This window comes from Malus sylvestris, chromosome 17, assembly GCF_916048215.2.
Source record: "Malus sylvestris chromosome 17, drMalSylv7.2, whole genome shotgun sequence".
NCBI lineage: Eukaryota > Viridiplantae > Streptophyta > Magnoliopsida > Rosales > Rosaceae > Malus > Malus sylvestris.
The window spans coordinates 15,620,723-15,636,840 of record NC_062276.1 but is presented as its reverse complement, the minus strand read 5'-3'; the positions used below and the strand labels follow the sequence as shown (position 1 = coordinate 15,636,840).

The following is a 16,118-nucleotide window of genomic DNA, read 5'->3' as shown; positions in this document are numbered from 1 at the left end:
ATTTTTTTATTTTTTTTTTGCCCAAACCTCCATTGGAGATAGATTTTGTTCCATTTCGGGCTAAAACATAGCCTATGGTCTGATCCATTAGAAATGGCTTTAGCCTTTTTCTGAGATCTAACTCATCTGTTGTAATAATTGATTCAAATTTAACGACTAAATTTGAAAATATTTAATTGTAGTTTATCTAAATTAATCAATAAATTTAAAGTATAAACTTAAAAAATAATACATTATTAAGAAGACTATGCTTACCCCTTCAGTTGGAAATGATATATGTGTATGGAAATGATATATGTGTATGGTCTGATACCCCTTCAGTTGAAAATGATATATGTGTATGGTCTGACGTTCATTTAACAATAGTTTTTTGCAGCGATATAAACTTAAAAAATACGACCCAACGACTGGACGGATTGGGTCAGTTGTGCAAAGGAATTCACGGTTGGGTTTAACGTCTGTTCAGGAGCTACATTGACATATCCAATTTGCACAGTAGTTGTATGGCAGAGGTGTATGATACTTTGCATAAAATACATGTCTCTACACGTGCACAAGCCGCCAGTTTGCATTCACAGTACCAAGTAAAAAGTTACAAACTCACTCCTAATGTTTTGTCCAAAGCAACAAGATTTACACCACCAAAGGAACAAAAAGGCTGGCTTCTTATTTTTTATCCTTGCCCTTTTTTTTCACACCCAAGTGCCTTTCAGAAGAGGTTTGGTTGATGCAGTCTCCCCGAAAGTCTTGATCAAATCGGAACAAGATTCATTGGCTTCCCCTTCTGTCTGAAGATCCAACCCCAACTCCTCTTCTACATCATCCGAAGCTGAAATGAGCAAGAACTCACATCCTTCGTAGTTCAAGAAGTCGGGTGGATCAACTGGGTGGTGCCGTAATTTCCCAAACAGGCCTTGCAGGTGGGCAGGAAAATTAGCTGTGCGCTTGTTCCGTAGCCCTCTGGACCGAGAACTAGTACTGCTGCTGGCGTGTTGATTAGGGTTCTTTATCTGAATATGAAATGAGCCTTCATGTTTAATGTTAAGCGACTCCTGAGGCTCATTGCTCTCATTTTCGGGTGGGAACTCCAGCTTGTAAATCAGATGAGTGTGGTGTTTCTTCCCCCCCTCGTGCCGCAGAATGCGGTAAACGCCTTCTCCTAATGCCCTTGCTTCAGAAGTATGTTGTGTCCTCTTGTTTTAGTATCATGCGCCTCTGCAATATAACATACATAGATAGAATGAACACTATACAACATACATAGAATGAACACTGATCTCTACCCATCTTTTTTGGATTATGTCCAAAACTACAAATAAATTACTCAAAATGAGACTGTTAACACTTGAAGTATACATTGTCATCACCGTGTGTTACCGAATCTGTCACATACAAAAATTTCTCCAAAAGTATGAGTAGTGACTCATGCGACCATAGCACTATCACAAGAAATTAACTTTATACCCTGACCAAAGTATAAGCAATCATCAGGTACGTAGCACTTATCAAATACAAAATTTTCTCCAAAACAAGTTTCCAAATATATATACTAGAACTAATATGTGGGATTACCGATTCACTAAGTACCCTAGATTCATGGATTAATCCATATTATTAATTAAATACATTAAATTCGTGAATAAATCCATATTATAACATGAAGATTAGTAACACGCTACGCTACGAAAAATAAGCTGAGAATGAAAACTAAGCTGAGAATTAACCACACAAACCAACAAAAAAAAGGTTGATGAATTTAGTGTTAGAAAAGGTTGACGAATGAACCCTAAAGAATTAGACAACTTATACCCCCTTGAAGAGCAGTTTTCACATCATCAATATTCGTGGTGACCATCTCAACAAAACCCCGGTAGGGTCTGCCTTTATTTCCTGGATCTGGAAGGCTTTTCCTTCCCTTCACTATGAACCTCAGCGATGGCTGCTTCTCAATGTTCACTTCCTGCCTGCCATGCCCACCACCTTCACTTTTTCCGCTACCACCCGAACCCTTCTCGCTTTCACCAGAACTTTTCGGTCCCTTCTTCTTTGCCATTGCACCTTCTTTTCCCGAATCGGGGTCCTGCTTTTCTTCCACTGGCCTCTCACCGGTCTCCGGCCTTAAAACGATGTACAACCGTTGAACGTCGTCTGGGCTGCGCGCTTCTTCTTTGTTTACCCTTGGCCGGTAGAAGAAAAATATTTCCCCCCCTTCCTGCCATTTAGTTTTGTCACACAATCAACATAGCACATTAATATCACTATCAAATCAACAATTAACTTCAACTTCCATATTAGGGTCTAGTCAACAAACACATAAAATCATTATTTCATTCAGGAGAGAATTCAAGCACGAGCTCGGATACGAAGATAAACGCGTTGAACCACTTGAGCACAGATATCGACAGAAACAAACCTGAATTTCAACTTGGGCATCATCTTTAGTCTTAACTTCTTGGCCTTGTCCATTTTGCAACGCTTGTTAAACAACGCCTATTGAAAGTTGCTAATTTTCTACTTATGTTTTTGCCAAGGAGAGAAAACCTGAGAACCTTCGTTAATTTGTTCATTTCAGCAAGGAAGACGAAGGAAAAAGTGAAATTAAAAAGTAATCAACAACTGGACACCTCACACTTGCAGGCACCGTTTCTTATGAACATGACACGTTTACTATGTATAGGTGCCACGTTTTGATCTATCATACAATACACACAGGCACTGTCTGGTCCTCTGATAAAGTAATCTTTTTAACAAAGGATAAAGTAATTTTTGTTGAATTCATCTTACAAGAATAGACAATCAGGGTGGGTTATTACAGTAAACTATTTTGAACTAGACTGTTTAGGATTGCTGTGTTTTGAAAAAAAACTATTTTTACTGTGCTTGAGAATAAGCTCATTTTTTGCTGCTTCACGTTTTTCAGCTTTTTTTCATCCAAAACAGTGAAAATAAACTGTTTTTAAGTGTTTACCAAACACCTTTTTAATCTCAGCTTTTTTATACCAACTTTTTATAAAAGCACCTTAGTACCAAACTAGTACTAACTTGAGGGATTAAGCTGGACTGGCTTAGAATAGACTAAGCTGGACTAGCTTAGTGAAACGTTTGGTGCATTGTCAGACTAAAAAGCAGGACAAATAAATATTATATTATTTAATTAATAAATATTAATATTTTATTATTATCCTATATTTTTCTCTCTTTTTTCCTTCCTTCACCGTCACTCTCTCACTCTTTCTCTCCCTCTTTTTCTCCCTTTCTCTATCCTACCCTTCCTTCTTCCATATTAGACATCTCAATTCCAGTCTATATCTCTTTCTTTTTCCTGTCCAACTCCCTCTCGATTCCAGTCTCTCTCTTCTCTTTCCCTCGCTCTAGCTCTGTGTTATTCGACGAAACCTCACATCTCCATTTTTTCCGACAAGTTGCAGGTTTTCCATCGTATTCCGATCAAACCTTGTCGAATTGGTATATTTTCTATGTGAAAATTGGTTGTGAAACGTATTTGAAAGAGATAGTCGAATTGGAAAGTTAACGGCAGTGTGTGGTCGGAGGTCACAATGAGTGGCTGTGAGTAGACATCAAGCAGGACAAGGATGAGAGAGATGATGGTCTTAGCTAGTCCCATGGTTCTCAGGGGTACTCGCTAAGACCAGACAGTCCTGCCTTTAGTCGAGGCGAGTGAGAACTAGTCTCACTAAAGCTAATCCTTGTTGGGAACAAACATGGGACTGGACTAACCCTTAATTTTGTCTAGTCGAGTGAACTTTAACGAGGGGAAACAAACGCCCCCTCAAAGGATAAAAGTAAGGATAATGTTGTGAGATTAAAATTTTAAATTAAATTTGTAAAACAAAATGATGCGGTGGTTAATAGTTGAATTGTTACTTAAGTGTTGATTAAGTGTTTATGTCACATCCCGTCCCGGGTCCACCACATCACCACCGTAGCACGATATTGTCCGCTTTGGGTTTACCATTCCCTCACGGTTTTGTTTTTGGGAACTCATGAGCAACTTCCTAGTGGGTCACTTATCCTAGGAGTGCTCTGGGCTCTTTCTTGCTTAACTTCGGAGTTTCTACGGAACCCGAAGCCAGTGAGCTCTCAAATGGCCTCGTGCTAGGTAGGGATGAGAATATACATATAAGGATCACTCCCCTAGGCGATGTGGGATCTTACATTGTAACATCCCATATCACCCATGGGAGTGATCCTTAAATGTATATTTCCATCCCTACCTAGCATGAGACCTTTTGGGAGCTCATTGGCTTCGGGTTCTGTCGGAACTCCGAAGTTAAGCGAGAAGGAGGCCAGAGCACTCCTAGGATGGGTGACCCACTGGGAAGTTGCTCGTGAGTTCCTAAAAGCAAAACCGTGAAGGAATGGTAAGCCCAAAGCGGACAATATCGTGCTACGGTGGTGGAGCAGGCCCGGGAAGTGGTCCGCCCCGGGCGGGGATGTGAAAAATGCTATTAGAGCCAATCCCTGGCTGGAAGTGTGTCAATGATGACGTCGGGTCCCTAAGAGGGGTGGATTGTAAGATCCCACATTGCCCAGGGGTGAGGATCCTCTAAGCTTTATATGTACATGCCAATCTCTATATAGCATGAGGCTTTTTGGGAGCTCACTGGCTTCAGGTTCCATCGGAACTCCGAAGTTAAGCGAGTAGTGCGCGAGGGCTCCTAGAAACAAAACCGTGAGGGCATGGTCGGGGCCCAAATCGGAAAATATCGTGCTACAGTGGAGTCGAGCCCGGGATGTGACAAATGGTATCAGAGCTAATCCCTGGCCGAAAGTGTGTCGACGAGGACGTCGGGCCCCTAAGGGGAGTGGATTGTAACATCCCACATCGCCTAGGGGAGTGATCCTTAAATGTATATTTCTATCCTTACCTAGCACGAGGCCTTTTGGGAGCTCACTGGCTTCGGGTTTTGTCGGAACTCCGAAGTTAAGCGAGAAGGAGGCCAGAGCACTCCCATGATGGATGACCTACTGGGAAGTTGCTCGTGAGTTCCCAAAAACAAAACCGTGAGGGAATGGTAAGCCCAAAGCAGACAATATCGTGATACGGTGGTGGAGCGGGCCCGGGAAGTGGTCCTCCCCGGGTAGGGATGTGAAAGTTTATCTTAATGGTTAAAATAAGACAATCGTGAGACACTATTAACTTAACTACGGTGGTTGATGATTATAAGTATTGATTAACGTGCTTATTTTATATTGGTGACACATTATTTGATTTAAAAATTTAATCTCCTTAACATTATCCAATAAGTAATTTTAGTGTAAAGAAGTCACGCTGCTAACTAACTAACTGTTAACTAACTAACTGTAGAAAAGAAATACTTACTCACCTTTAAGTTTAATTATTAATGTGCGACTCTTCTTAATTTTTTTTTTATTACAAACGAAAATTTTCATTAATTTACATTAAAAATTTTGCATACAGCGTTTAAGCTTGACACGTAGTAATTTTTATTTCATCTATGGATGGAACATTTTGGGCTATTCACTGAACCTCTTTTGTTCTTATCATATTTTGTCTAAAAAAAACTTTGCTCTCCGCAGTCAAGTTATTTTAAAGTTCCGTTTAAACCACTAACGAGGCAGAAAACTACAAGGACCATGTATGAGCCACGGCATTCACGTGGTTCAACATTCCAGTAGATAAAGATCGGATTTTTATCGATGCATTCGAGTTTAAAACTTGTTTTTTTCCTTCTAAATTGTTGTATAGGCAGGATCTATCGGAAAGTGAGCAATAACTGCAAAAGATATAAAATGTAATTTCGAACTCTCCTTTTTTTCCGCAATAATGATAAAAGATTATGAAAAAATGGAGGAACAACGTCATCAATTTTGAGAGAATTATCAATGAATTTGGTGAGAAGTAAATGTAAATGGGGCCAGAACTCAGAAGAGGTATATGCATCCCATCAAGGGAAAAAGAAGATGGCTCGGGTTTTGCATAAACAAGGATGAAACTTCTCTCCCATGTCGAATTCTTGTCGCAAGTTCATCACTTTTTCCTTTTTACAATTTCTGGGTTTCTTGGTCTTTTTATTTTACAAGCATGTTTGAAATTTACACGTTTGCATACTCATTTTGTTCATAAAAGTTTATACATTTACATGAGAATAGGAACAAGATTTCAGGCTGGCAAACACTAGAATGCACTTGAATTAAAAAACAACATTCTGGGATCCAAAATTTCAACTGATGGGGTCAGTGGAGCGATGTTGGTTATGGAACTCACACGAACCTGCTACTGCTAGCATTGTTTACTCAGTTGTCCCTGTGAAAGAAGAGTAAAGTGAAAGCCATTAAAATTCAGTTTTTCATGATAGTTTTGTCACTACATAGTCTATAATAGACCTGCTTCTTCTGCTTGATTTTCTGGCTGTGAAGATGTGCTCGATTGGCTCTTCGAGGTTTCCAAGTTCTTGAGCTGCGGATCGCTTATTACTTCCTGCACAAGATAAGACCTTGTCAAAAATTATGGTGTTTAAGAATGAATTTGATTGCATGATTCGCTAGATTATGTGTATGTTGAATGCAGAAATGGATGTTAAATTCATTGCTTCCAATCCCTAAAAAAAAAATTTAGGATTTGGAGGGTACATTTCCTTCATGTCTAATTCATCGTCTACCTTCAACTTGGACAAGATTTGGAAGTTGAATGCATTTCTTCCTTCAACATGCATTGATTCCAATCAGTTATCGTATCCAAATGAATCCTAGACACTTAATTTGTAATACCAGGAATATATAATATGGGGGGTTGAGAATTTCTGTTTAGTTTTTTAGGTAGACATATGAAACTAAATGCTTCTGAACTTTTCGGTTTTCTTACTTGTTGATCGGCAGCGTGACTGTGATTAGGGGAAGGGCTATAATTGCCTCCTAATAACTTGTGGTTCATCTTTTCGTCAGCAAATTCTCTCAGTTTATTCAGTGCCGGCAGTATCACAGTGCCAAGATCTGGCCTGTCCTTTCGTCTAAGTTCTGCACATTGGATTGCTAGCTTTGCAAAGCTCAATGCTTCTTCATATGGCCAATCAGGCACAGCTGGGTCTAGCATCCCCGCGAATGTGCCCTTTTCAATTGCAGTTTCGACCTGGTGAGTCAACCCCATAGGTGGCCTACTTGTTACCAATTGAAGAAGCATAATGCCTAAGGAGTACACATCAGATTTTACACCAAGCATTCCTGTCTGCTGATACTCAGGGTCAATATAGCAGAATGTTCCGGCCGTAGCTGTCATGAGGCACTGTGTCACGTTTTCAGCAACAGCTGGGACAAGTCTAGCTAATCCGACATCACTAATCTTGCTCACGTAGTTTTGATCTAGCAAAATGTTGCCCGGCTTGAGGTCACGGTGCACCAAGGGTTCCGGCTTGGTCTGGTGAAGAAAAAGTAGGCCTGTGGCAACTTCAGCTGCTATTTGGAACCTCAGTTGCCAAGACAGAGCTGGGGTGTTCCCTTTCCTTGAGAGACAGTCATCTAAGCTTCCATTGGCCATGTATTCATATACTAGAATGCCATACTCTGGACAGGCTCCTAGAAGTAACACCATGTTGGGATGTCGAATGCAGCTAAGTATGTCGATCTGCATTGAATCATGAAAGACGATGTTAGCTAAATTTTTCCATATGATATCTTTGTACTTTTATATGTTTGTCGTATGAAACTTAGAACGAAATGTAAGATAATAAGCATGTTGTAAAAGAAAAAATGCATGTTCAACTTGTAACGGAAAATATTACAATGTAGGATAGCTAATTTTATTCGGAAATCTTTGGCCATTGTGTGGAGTTCACTACTTATACTTACCTTTTCCCAATGGAATTCTTTTTAGCACAAAACCAAGTTAAAAGAAAATTTAACGAATCATGAGAGCTAGTCAAGACTCTCAGTCCCTTACCTCTTTCTGAAACTGTGACCTTCCTTGAGCAGCATCCGGACGCAAGACCTTGACTGCAACCGGTGTGTGATCGAGGTAACACTTATAGACAGGACCATAGCCTCCTTCCCCAATCTTTCGAGACGGCAAAAAGTGTTCTGTTGCTTCTTCAATCTCCTCAATGGAATACCTCCTATACTTGTCATCAGTGTGGGCTAGATTTGATAATAGCTTCCTCATGTCCTCTGCTTCTCTAAGAGCCTTAATTTCTGCGTTTGCCCGTTTATTTGACTCCAACTCTGCAATCCTTTTAGCTGCATCAGCTGCTTCTATGGCTGCCTTGCACCTAGCTTTTTCTCTCTCCGCAACTGCCTGTGCTGCTTCTTGAGCCAATCGTGCTTCCTCAAGTTTTTGTTCCTCTTCAGCCCTCCAGCTGTGCAGCTCCATTTCCTGTAGGGGACGTAAATTTGAATGGAATCATGAAAAAATGCAGAAAGAAAATCTAACTTGCACTCACTTTCTGTTTAGCTGTAAGTGCTTCTCTGCATGCCGTGCTGTACATGTCCATTGTTTGCTTCAGCTCTAGCTTTAGCCTCCTCATCTCCGATTCTACTTCTTCCTGCGTTAGTTTAATAAATGCAGTGAAAAAAAATCATCTAGATAGTGTACAGAAAGATATTGCAACAAAATTTGAGAAAGCAATGATGGTGAAAAAATTCATCATATAAGGTGTAAAAGGTTTGAGATTTTCGGTTGCTTACCAGGTTCTCTGATGACCATGAAGATGATGTTTGGTTGCTTTCATGTGAAATTGACGAGAAGTCTTGCGGAAAATTGAGTTCTGCGAACTTAGGTCCTAGGCGCATTGATCCAAAGCTTTGGTCTGAGCTGGTAGATAGCCGCCCTCGGTCCATATATTCATACATCACAGATGAAGCTCGGTCAGTGCTTGCCCTGTCGGAGCTTATAAATGATCTCTCACTTTCCGATTCTGAGAACCCTCCACTAATCCTTCCATTACTAAAGCCTCCTCCTCTTGTATATGCATATCTGTTTCCAATCAGGACGATGGATCAGTCTTTTCGGTAGATTTAATGATAGCAATCAGTACGCATAACAGCATTGTGAGAAGAAATTGCCTTGCCACGTCATGTTGTACCCAAAAACCAGGTTTAGTATGCTATGACTTACCTGGAAGCTTCATCTGGCAAGTTACGAGGCCTGAACGATGGTCTGGCTGCTGGATAGAGAGGATCCAAAAAATGCGTTTATTATTGCTCAAGCAAAATTGGTTTTGAAGATAGCTTAATTAATAATTGAAAGAAACAAACCTTTCAAGTACATATTCTGTCTAGGTGTTTCAGCTGCTTTAGCACTTTGCTGATTTAATGCCTCTATTTGGGCAAGTAGTGGAGAACTGTAAGCTGCTGGACGAGAAGCATGTCGCTCAGAGTGGATTTTCCCTTTGGAGATGACATATACGGTGCAGAAATCAGGTGCCCCTTTTGATACACTGCTTGGAATACTTGATGATTTGAATCTGCACAAACGTATGTTGGGTTTACACGTACTATGGCATCGATAAATGTGTGAGTCAAATACATTAACCATGGCATTTTGAAAACAATCAACGTGTTCCTGCTTGGATCAGCATCATGCTGTTATTTTGCAGAATATTGAGTAACAATATGTTTTCATCGATAGTGTGTGCTTTCGCTCGCGGATAATGCTTTTTCTTATTGTAACATTTTGTTCAATTGTCATTCTTTGCATGATCTTGGTGGAAATATGAAGAAAAATCTAATAAAGGTAAATATTAGACCGAGGCAATTACCTTATAAATCCATGCTTTGTTGGAGCTCCCAGAACCAAATTCTCAATTGCAGCGTAAGAAGCATATTCTGTTACTGCTTTTGCTATATCTGAGTCTTCAAGTATGATATCAATGCAGTTTATCTGAGAAAGCAAATTTGCAAGACATGAGAAAACAATTGAAAAGTAACAAAAATATAACTATACAAAACTATGAATCATAATACAGGAAATGCGATGATAATTCATTCTTCCCAAAAGGGTACATTTATTTGTTTTTTAAATGATGGTATGTACTGTTTAAGACAAGTTTTTGTAAGACACGCTTTGATACGTATAATGTGTTCACTGCAAAGTCTGATAATGCATTAGATTTTAGGGTTCTGCTCCAAAAACATTAATAAAACATTTCATGCAGGGTGGTCATGGAATAAGCTTTCAAAGGAAGAGCTCCAAAACCTACATCCTTACGAGCACAATAGCAATGGAAGGTAAGGAACAGATCCTTGGTCATCTTTTCGAGCTGCTGTTTGCGCGGTGATTGAGACAGATTGTTTATATTGCATACAATGGCATTGTTTCCAGCTACTGCACCAAAAATAGAAGTTGTAACACTGTCTTCCATTGAAAAGTAAATTTTTAGCTCCAGAGAGAGAGAGATTACTTGAAGAACAAACTGATGATGTCTTCTGAACAACATGTAGTAAAATGACAGTTTGGCCCTTGGTGAGAAGATGCTCAGCAGCCCATCGGAGTGCATTTTGGCTCCCTTTCTGATTGTCTATGGCAACTGCCACCAATCCATTTCCTCCTGCTCCCTTCTTTGCTCCATTTCCTCCTTTTACAGACCACATTTTCTCAAAATCCTCTATGAAAAATAGAATGTTTCTAGGATACAGTTTTCTATGGGGACATCCGAGAATACTAGAATGATACAGAGAAGATAAGCATGACCTCTCCACAAAGATGATACACATAAATCGAGAATGTTAACTGGCCTAGAGATCTATGAGTCCTGAAATCTGTTGTTCCTGATGAAACGAATATAGAAATAAAAATAAATTACTATAGTTTAGAATTTAGGGTTTACAATGACTTAGGCGGCACAACAGGCATATGAGTTTTTACATTTGTTTGGTCTTTCTTTCCTGTTTTTTTTTGTTCAGAACCTGGCGGTTTTTCTATTTTGGCTTTTCAAATAGAAGCCTCAGAATTCAGATAAAAATGAAAAAAGCAAAATATGAGGCAGCCTGGCGATTGAGAGAGTTGCTGCCAAAAGTAGAAGATCTAAGAATAGGCAATGGATACCCCCCTCTCTCACAAAATACATTTTTTTTAGTGACGATATATCTGGGTGAGGACTTGAATTTTGAATTTTTTAAGCTAACTACTATAAATATTGGGTAAGTAGCCTAAATGGTCTCAGAGATTTGCATAACTCATCACTTTGGTCCCTAACATTTCAAATCAATCAAAGTGGTCCCTAAGATTGTCCACCATCCATCATTTTGGTCATTCCGTTAAAAACTCCGTTAAGTGTCCCGGAACTTTTAGCTGGAAGTTTGGGCAATTTTCAAAGCTTCGTAACTCAATCGTTTCTTAACCAAATTCGACCCATAATATATAAAATGAAGATAGGAAAGTGTAGAATAAGATTATACCAATTTGGAAGCCCAATGGTTGCCAGAGATGGCCGGAAAATAGCCTCAAAGTTGACTGGTCCGAGAGAAAATTGGAAAACTCACCGGAAACTAGGTAAATTTTAAATGTTCATAACTTCTTCAATACTTAACGAAATCAAGTGATTCAAAAAAAAAAATCATACTCCTCGATGAGAGGAAGAGAATGTCACCTTTTTAGATGGCTAACTCGTCGTGGTTTGGCCGGAAAACTGCTCGAAAATGGCTGTCCACGGCAAGTTAGCCATAAAAAAGGTACCATTTTCTTTATCACGTTGAGAAGTATGATTTTAGTTTTTGAATCACTTGATTTTGTTTAGTATTGAAGAAGTTATGAACGTTTAAAGTTTACCCAGTTTCCGGCGAGTTTTCTAGTTTTCCCTTGGACCAGTCAACTTTGAGGCTATTTTCCGGCTATCTCCAGCAACCATTGGACTTCCAAATAGGTATAATCTTATTCTACACTTTCCTATCTTCATTTTGATATATTGTGGGTCGAATTTGGTTAAGAAACGATTGAGTTACGAAGCTTTGAAAATTGCCCAAACTTCCGGCCAAGAGCTGCGGGACATTTAACGAAATGACCAAAATGATGGATGGTGGACAATCTCAGGGACCACTTTGATTGATTTGAAATGTTAGGGACCAAAGTGATGAGTTATGCAAATCTCAGGGACCATTTGGGTTATTTAGCCATAAATATTTGATGTTGTAACACAATGTGATTAATTAAAGGCTTATTATATTAACACCCCACAAATTGTTGAATAAGCCCCACATTTTCTTTTTCAATTAAAAATTATCTAAATACACTCCATATACTTTCTCATAATACCCCCCACACCTCACTTTCTCAACATACACCTTACATTTTCTACATACACCCCACATTCTCTATATACCCCACATTTTCATACAAACACTGGTTTTTGTATCTCATTTTGTTTTCTTTTTCGGACAGAAATTTTGCAGAGTTGCTGCTTTCCATGGGGCAGAAAATGAGATTGAATCGTATCTCCAAATTTGTGGGTAAATTATAAGGTGTTTAGACTTGTAAATATCTTAAAGGCTCTTTGTCCAGGAGGGAGGATTACCTTCCATAAAGTGCATCCATTTTCATCTGTCTAAGCTTGTGTGTTATTTTTCTATTAACAAAGATTTCATAATTCTGATCAGAAATCTTTCTTCTTCTACTTTTGTCATCTTTTTACGGTGTGTTATTGTGCCATTGTGTTCCCAATTTAACTAGTATATATGGTTGGAAAAGACTAGATTTTTTCGGGATGCATTCTCTAAATGATTCTCGCACACTTTCGGTTTACCTCATGCGAAGCTTCTGAAACATCGATTTCGTGTTCCATTTGTCAAAAATAATTTTTCTCAAACAACGTGTTGTAGTTTCGTTAGTTAGGGTTTTGTTCAACAATGGAAGGCGGAAATAAGTTTTGATAGTTGAAGAAGATAAATAATTCATTAAGTGATTTGGGGTGTATTTAGAACTTAATAAGGTCGAAATTGTCATTCCATAGTAGGGAACACAAGTCATTTAATATTAAATTTTAATGTGGGGTGCATTCAACATTATGTGTGGTGCAAATAAAAAAAAGCCTTAAGTAAATTCTAAGTGTAGATAAATTATGAATCCTTTGAAATCTGGAAGATCTTTCTTATTAGACCTTATATTACTTGGTGAACAAGTTATTATTTCCTTATTATTATCATTATAAATAAAGGCACTATACATGATGAATATCATCACAGAATTTCTCAAGCCTTTCTTCATTTTCCTTTTGCCACACCCTCTTCTTTCTCTTTCTAGATTTTAGGTCACAACTAAATGTTTCAAAAGACGCTAGTCGGTAGTCAGGTGGTGGATTAGGGTCTAGTACCTAGGTGGGGCCTAAGCGGACTAGGCAAATTTAAGTAAACTTATTATATATCACCTAAATAAGTGTTTGTTTATACATAAAAAATAAATAATTGTATTGGAATATATAAATTGAAAAATAGAAATACATATAGATTAGAAAGTATTATAACCTATTGAAAACATGGGGAACCAGAATATAATGAGTGCTCATCTAAGTATTCAACAAATCACTTACACTAAAATAAAATAAAATGCAAAATGAAAGTTATCTATTTTCTGTCTAAGTGAGAGTCGCAACCTAAGTGGGTGCTTAGGAGGGCGCCTAGACGGGTTAGGCGAACGCCTAAGCAGGTCTAGGCGACCTTTCTTAATTTTCAAATACCCAGTGATTAATTGAGGCAGTGGTTAGCCACCTAGCGCCTAGGGAGGCCTGGGCAGCAATCGGCAGGGATTTTTAGAATAGTGGTCACAAACGGTATTACCATAATTTGCTTCATTACTCGACGCCTGGCAGAGTCAAAGAAATCAAAGGAAACCAAGTAGCAATGCATTATTGTATGGTAGAAAGTATGAATTCTATATGGAAGGGAGAACGTAGCTCTAGCATTGCCATGGATGAAACAACATCACAATCATAGATTGAGGGTCAACAGTTAAACTACAAAGAGTTTGACTTAGACCTTGACCCCCTAGACGACATCACTCTGGAATCTAAAGTCGAAGAGGACGTTATCAATATCATTATCATCATTTCAATATCATTATCATCCTTGACAAGCCAAAATGTAGCTAAGGTAAGCTTTAGGTTATCCGATCACAAGAGAGAATTGTTCACAGCCTTCATGGTCACCAAGGATACGCCAGGAATTAGCCTTTCCATCATTTGTCATTGACTCAACTTAGATCCCACTGCCAAGCCGGTTATTCAACGGAAACAGAATCATGGCATAGAACAGAGCAAGATCATTGAGTCAGAGATCTACAAACTCTAGGACGCCAACTTTATTGTTAAGGTCCACTACCTTGATTGGTTAGTAAATGTGGTACTTGTACAAAACAAGAATATGAAGTGGATAGTTCATGTGAACTTCACCAATCTGAACAAGGCATGCCCTAAGGATCTGTACCCTTTTCTTTAGATTAACTTGCTGGTAGACTCCACGGCGGGGCACAAGTTGCTAAGCTTTATCGATGCCTACTCCGATTATAACCAGATAAAGATGTATGAGCCAAAAATGGAAGCAACTTCCTTCGTCATAAACTGAGGTACGTACTATTCCAAAGTTACACTATTTGGTTTAAAAAACCGTAAAAGGGTTAACTGAATCTTCAAGGAGAAAATCGAAAGAACGATGGAAGTCTATAAGTATGACATGGTTGTCAAAAGAAAAAAGAGGAAGAACCATCTCGATCACCTTTAGGAATCATTTGACTTACTCTAGAAGCACAACATGAAGTTCAACATGGAGAAGTGTACTTTCGGAGTGACATCTGGAAAGTTATTGGGTTACCTAGCAACCAAACACGGAATAAAGGCCAACCATGGCCGAATGAAAGCGATCATGGATATGAAGTCCACAAAACAATAAAGGAGATTATGAGTTTAATCGGGAGGGCAGCAACGCTTAGCCATTTCCTTTCATGATCCACCGACAAGTGCAAACTCTTATTTATTGCTATAAAGAAAACTAGAGATTTACTCTAGATGGATGAGTGCAAGGAAACCTTCATGGAAACTAAGGGAATACTTATCTAATCCGCTATTACTAACTAAACTGGTACACGGGGAGGACTCGTACTTATACCTAGCACTGTTGGACTGCGTGGTTAGCGTGCCTTTGCTTTAAGAAGACCCGTAGAAGTTAAAGACATATTATATCTCTAAAGCTCTTCTTAAACCAGAAACTTGATATCCCAAGATGGAAAAACTCATCCTAGCCCTAATAGCAGCCATGAAACTCTAGATGTGCTTTGAATCATTTAGAGTAGTCTACATGATGGAATACCTCTACAATCCATCCTGCAGACACATCTTCTTGAATCACCAAGTAGGCCATCGAGCTGGGGTAGGATGATATCATTTATCGTTCTAAGACCTTTATCAAAGCCCAAGTGCTCACGAACTTTGTGGCAAAATTCACATTAGTAGTTGAAGACATTCAATCATTCGCGGATTCACATAACACACCTAAAAATCCTCGTATATAGAAACTCTACGTGGACAGATTTTCAAACGTGAGCGGGGCATAGACAGAAATTATCTTAATAACGCCAGATAGATCTATACTAGAGCAGGCCCTGAAGTTGGGATTTAAGGCTAGCAATAATGAGGTAGAATACATGGCACTACCTGCGGGCTAAGGTAGAATTACAAGTCAAGGAACTATCAGTTTATTACGATTCCATGCTAATGGTGAATCAGGTTAAAAGTGATTACGCCGTTCATCATCCAATGATGAGGCTTTACCTTACTAAAGCCAAAGCTTTACTTGAAGGTTTCAGCAAGTGCGAAATTCAACAAATCCTTAGAAGCGAGAATGAACACGATGATGCTTTAGCAAATAACGCATCAACTGTTGATTACGTACTTTGGTGAATGATCACGTTCGAGTACTTTGTTGTTCCAAGTAATCACCATCCTGAGTCAGAGATAATAACCATTATCGACACTAGGAAAAACTGGATAGACGAGATAATCAACTACATCCAAGATGGGAAGCTACCTAAAGATCGTCGTTTGACCAGAAAACTGGTCTAAAAGGCTTCAAGATACACGGTTATTTGCATAAAGCTCTACCAACGTTTTTACTATAGAACCCACATGTCATGTGTCACCTCGTAGATGGGCCTGCGAATTTTG

General features: G+C 39.0%; 2 protein-coding genes and 1 non-coding gene across 5 annotated transcripts; 1 reads left to right on the top strand and 2 right to left on the bottom strand.

Moving 5' to 3' along the window:
• Positions 1-499: 499 nt before the first annotated feature.
• On the bottom strand, positions 500-6,272 carry LOC126611838 (uncharacterized). Its single transcript, XM_050280177.1, is given in 5 exon segments — positions 500-1,189; positions 1,192-1,215; positions 1,810-2,212; positions 2,414-2,475; positions 6,257-6,272. Coding segments are annotated over 5 exon segments (1,002 nt in total). The 3' UTR covers positions 500-692.
• LOC126609909 (U-box domain-containing protein 35-like) lies at positions 5,923-10,867 on the bottom strand. 3 transcript variants are annotated; one of them, XM_050277843.1, is made up of 11 exons: positions 10,374-10,867; positions 10,173-10,294; positions 9,732-9,853; positions 9,229-9,437; positions 9,089-9,137; positions 8,659-8,947; positions 8,415-8,516; positions 7,919-8,347; positions 6,848-7,603; positions 6,370-6,463; positions 5,923-6,289 (listed from the first exon to the last, which is right to left on the bottom strand). In XM_050277843.1, exons 1-11 carry the CDS (start codon positions 10,684-10,686, stop codon positions 6,276-6,278), a joined length of 2,499 nt encoding a protein of 832 aa, XP_050133800.1. In that variant the 5' UTR covers positions 10,687-10,867; the 3' UTR covers positions 5,923-6,275. The 3 variants fall into 3 exon arrangements, with proteins under 3 accessions (XP_050133800.1, XP_050133798.1, XP_050133799.1); XM_050277841.1 differs by having other exon boundaries at positions 5,924-6,289; positions 10,173-10,297; positions 10,374-10,866; XM_050277842.1 differs by having other exon boundaries at positions 5,925-6,289; positions 9,089-9,134; positions 10,173-10,297; positions 10,374-10,864.
• On the top strand, positions 10,608-10,711 carry LOC126612698 (U6 spliceosomal RNA). The gene has a single exon (XR_007619268.1). It is a non-coding gene; the product is annotated as a U6 spliceosomal RNA (small nuclear RNA).
• Positions 10,868-16,118: the final 5,251 nt, after the last annotated feature.

Coding starts and splice junctions, on each gene's coding strand:
- LOC126609909 (XM_050277841.1), bottom strand. CDS start 10,686: ATGTGTATCATCTTTGTGGAGAGGTCATGCTTATCTTCTCTGTATCAT. Junction 8,348..8,414: donor CACTTACAGCTAAACAGAAA/GTGAGTGCAAGT, acceptor CGTCCCCTACAG/GAAATGGAGCTGCACAGCTG. Junction 6,464..6,847: donor GTCACGCTGCCGATCAACAA/GTAAGAAAACCG, acceptor TATCTTGTGCAG/GAAGTAATAAGCGATCCGCA.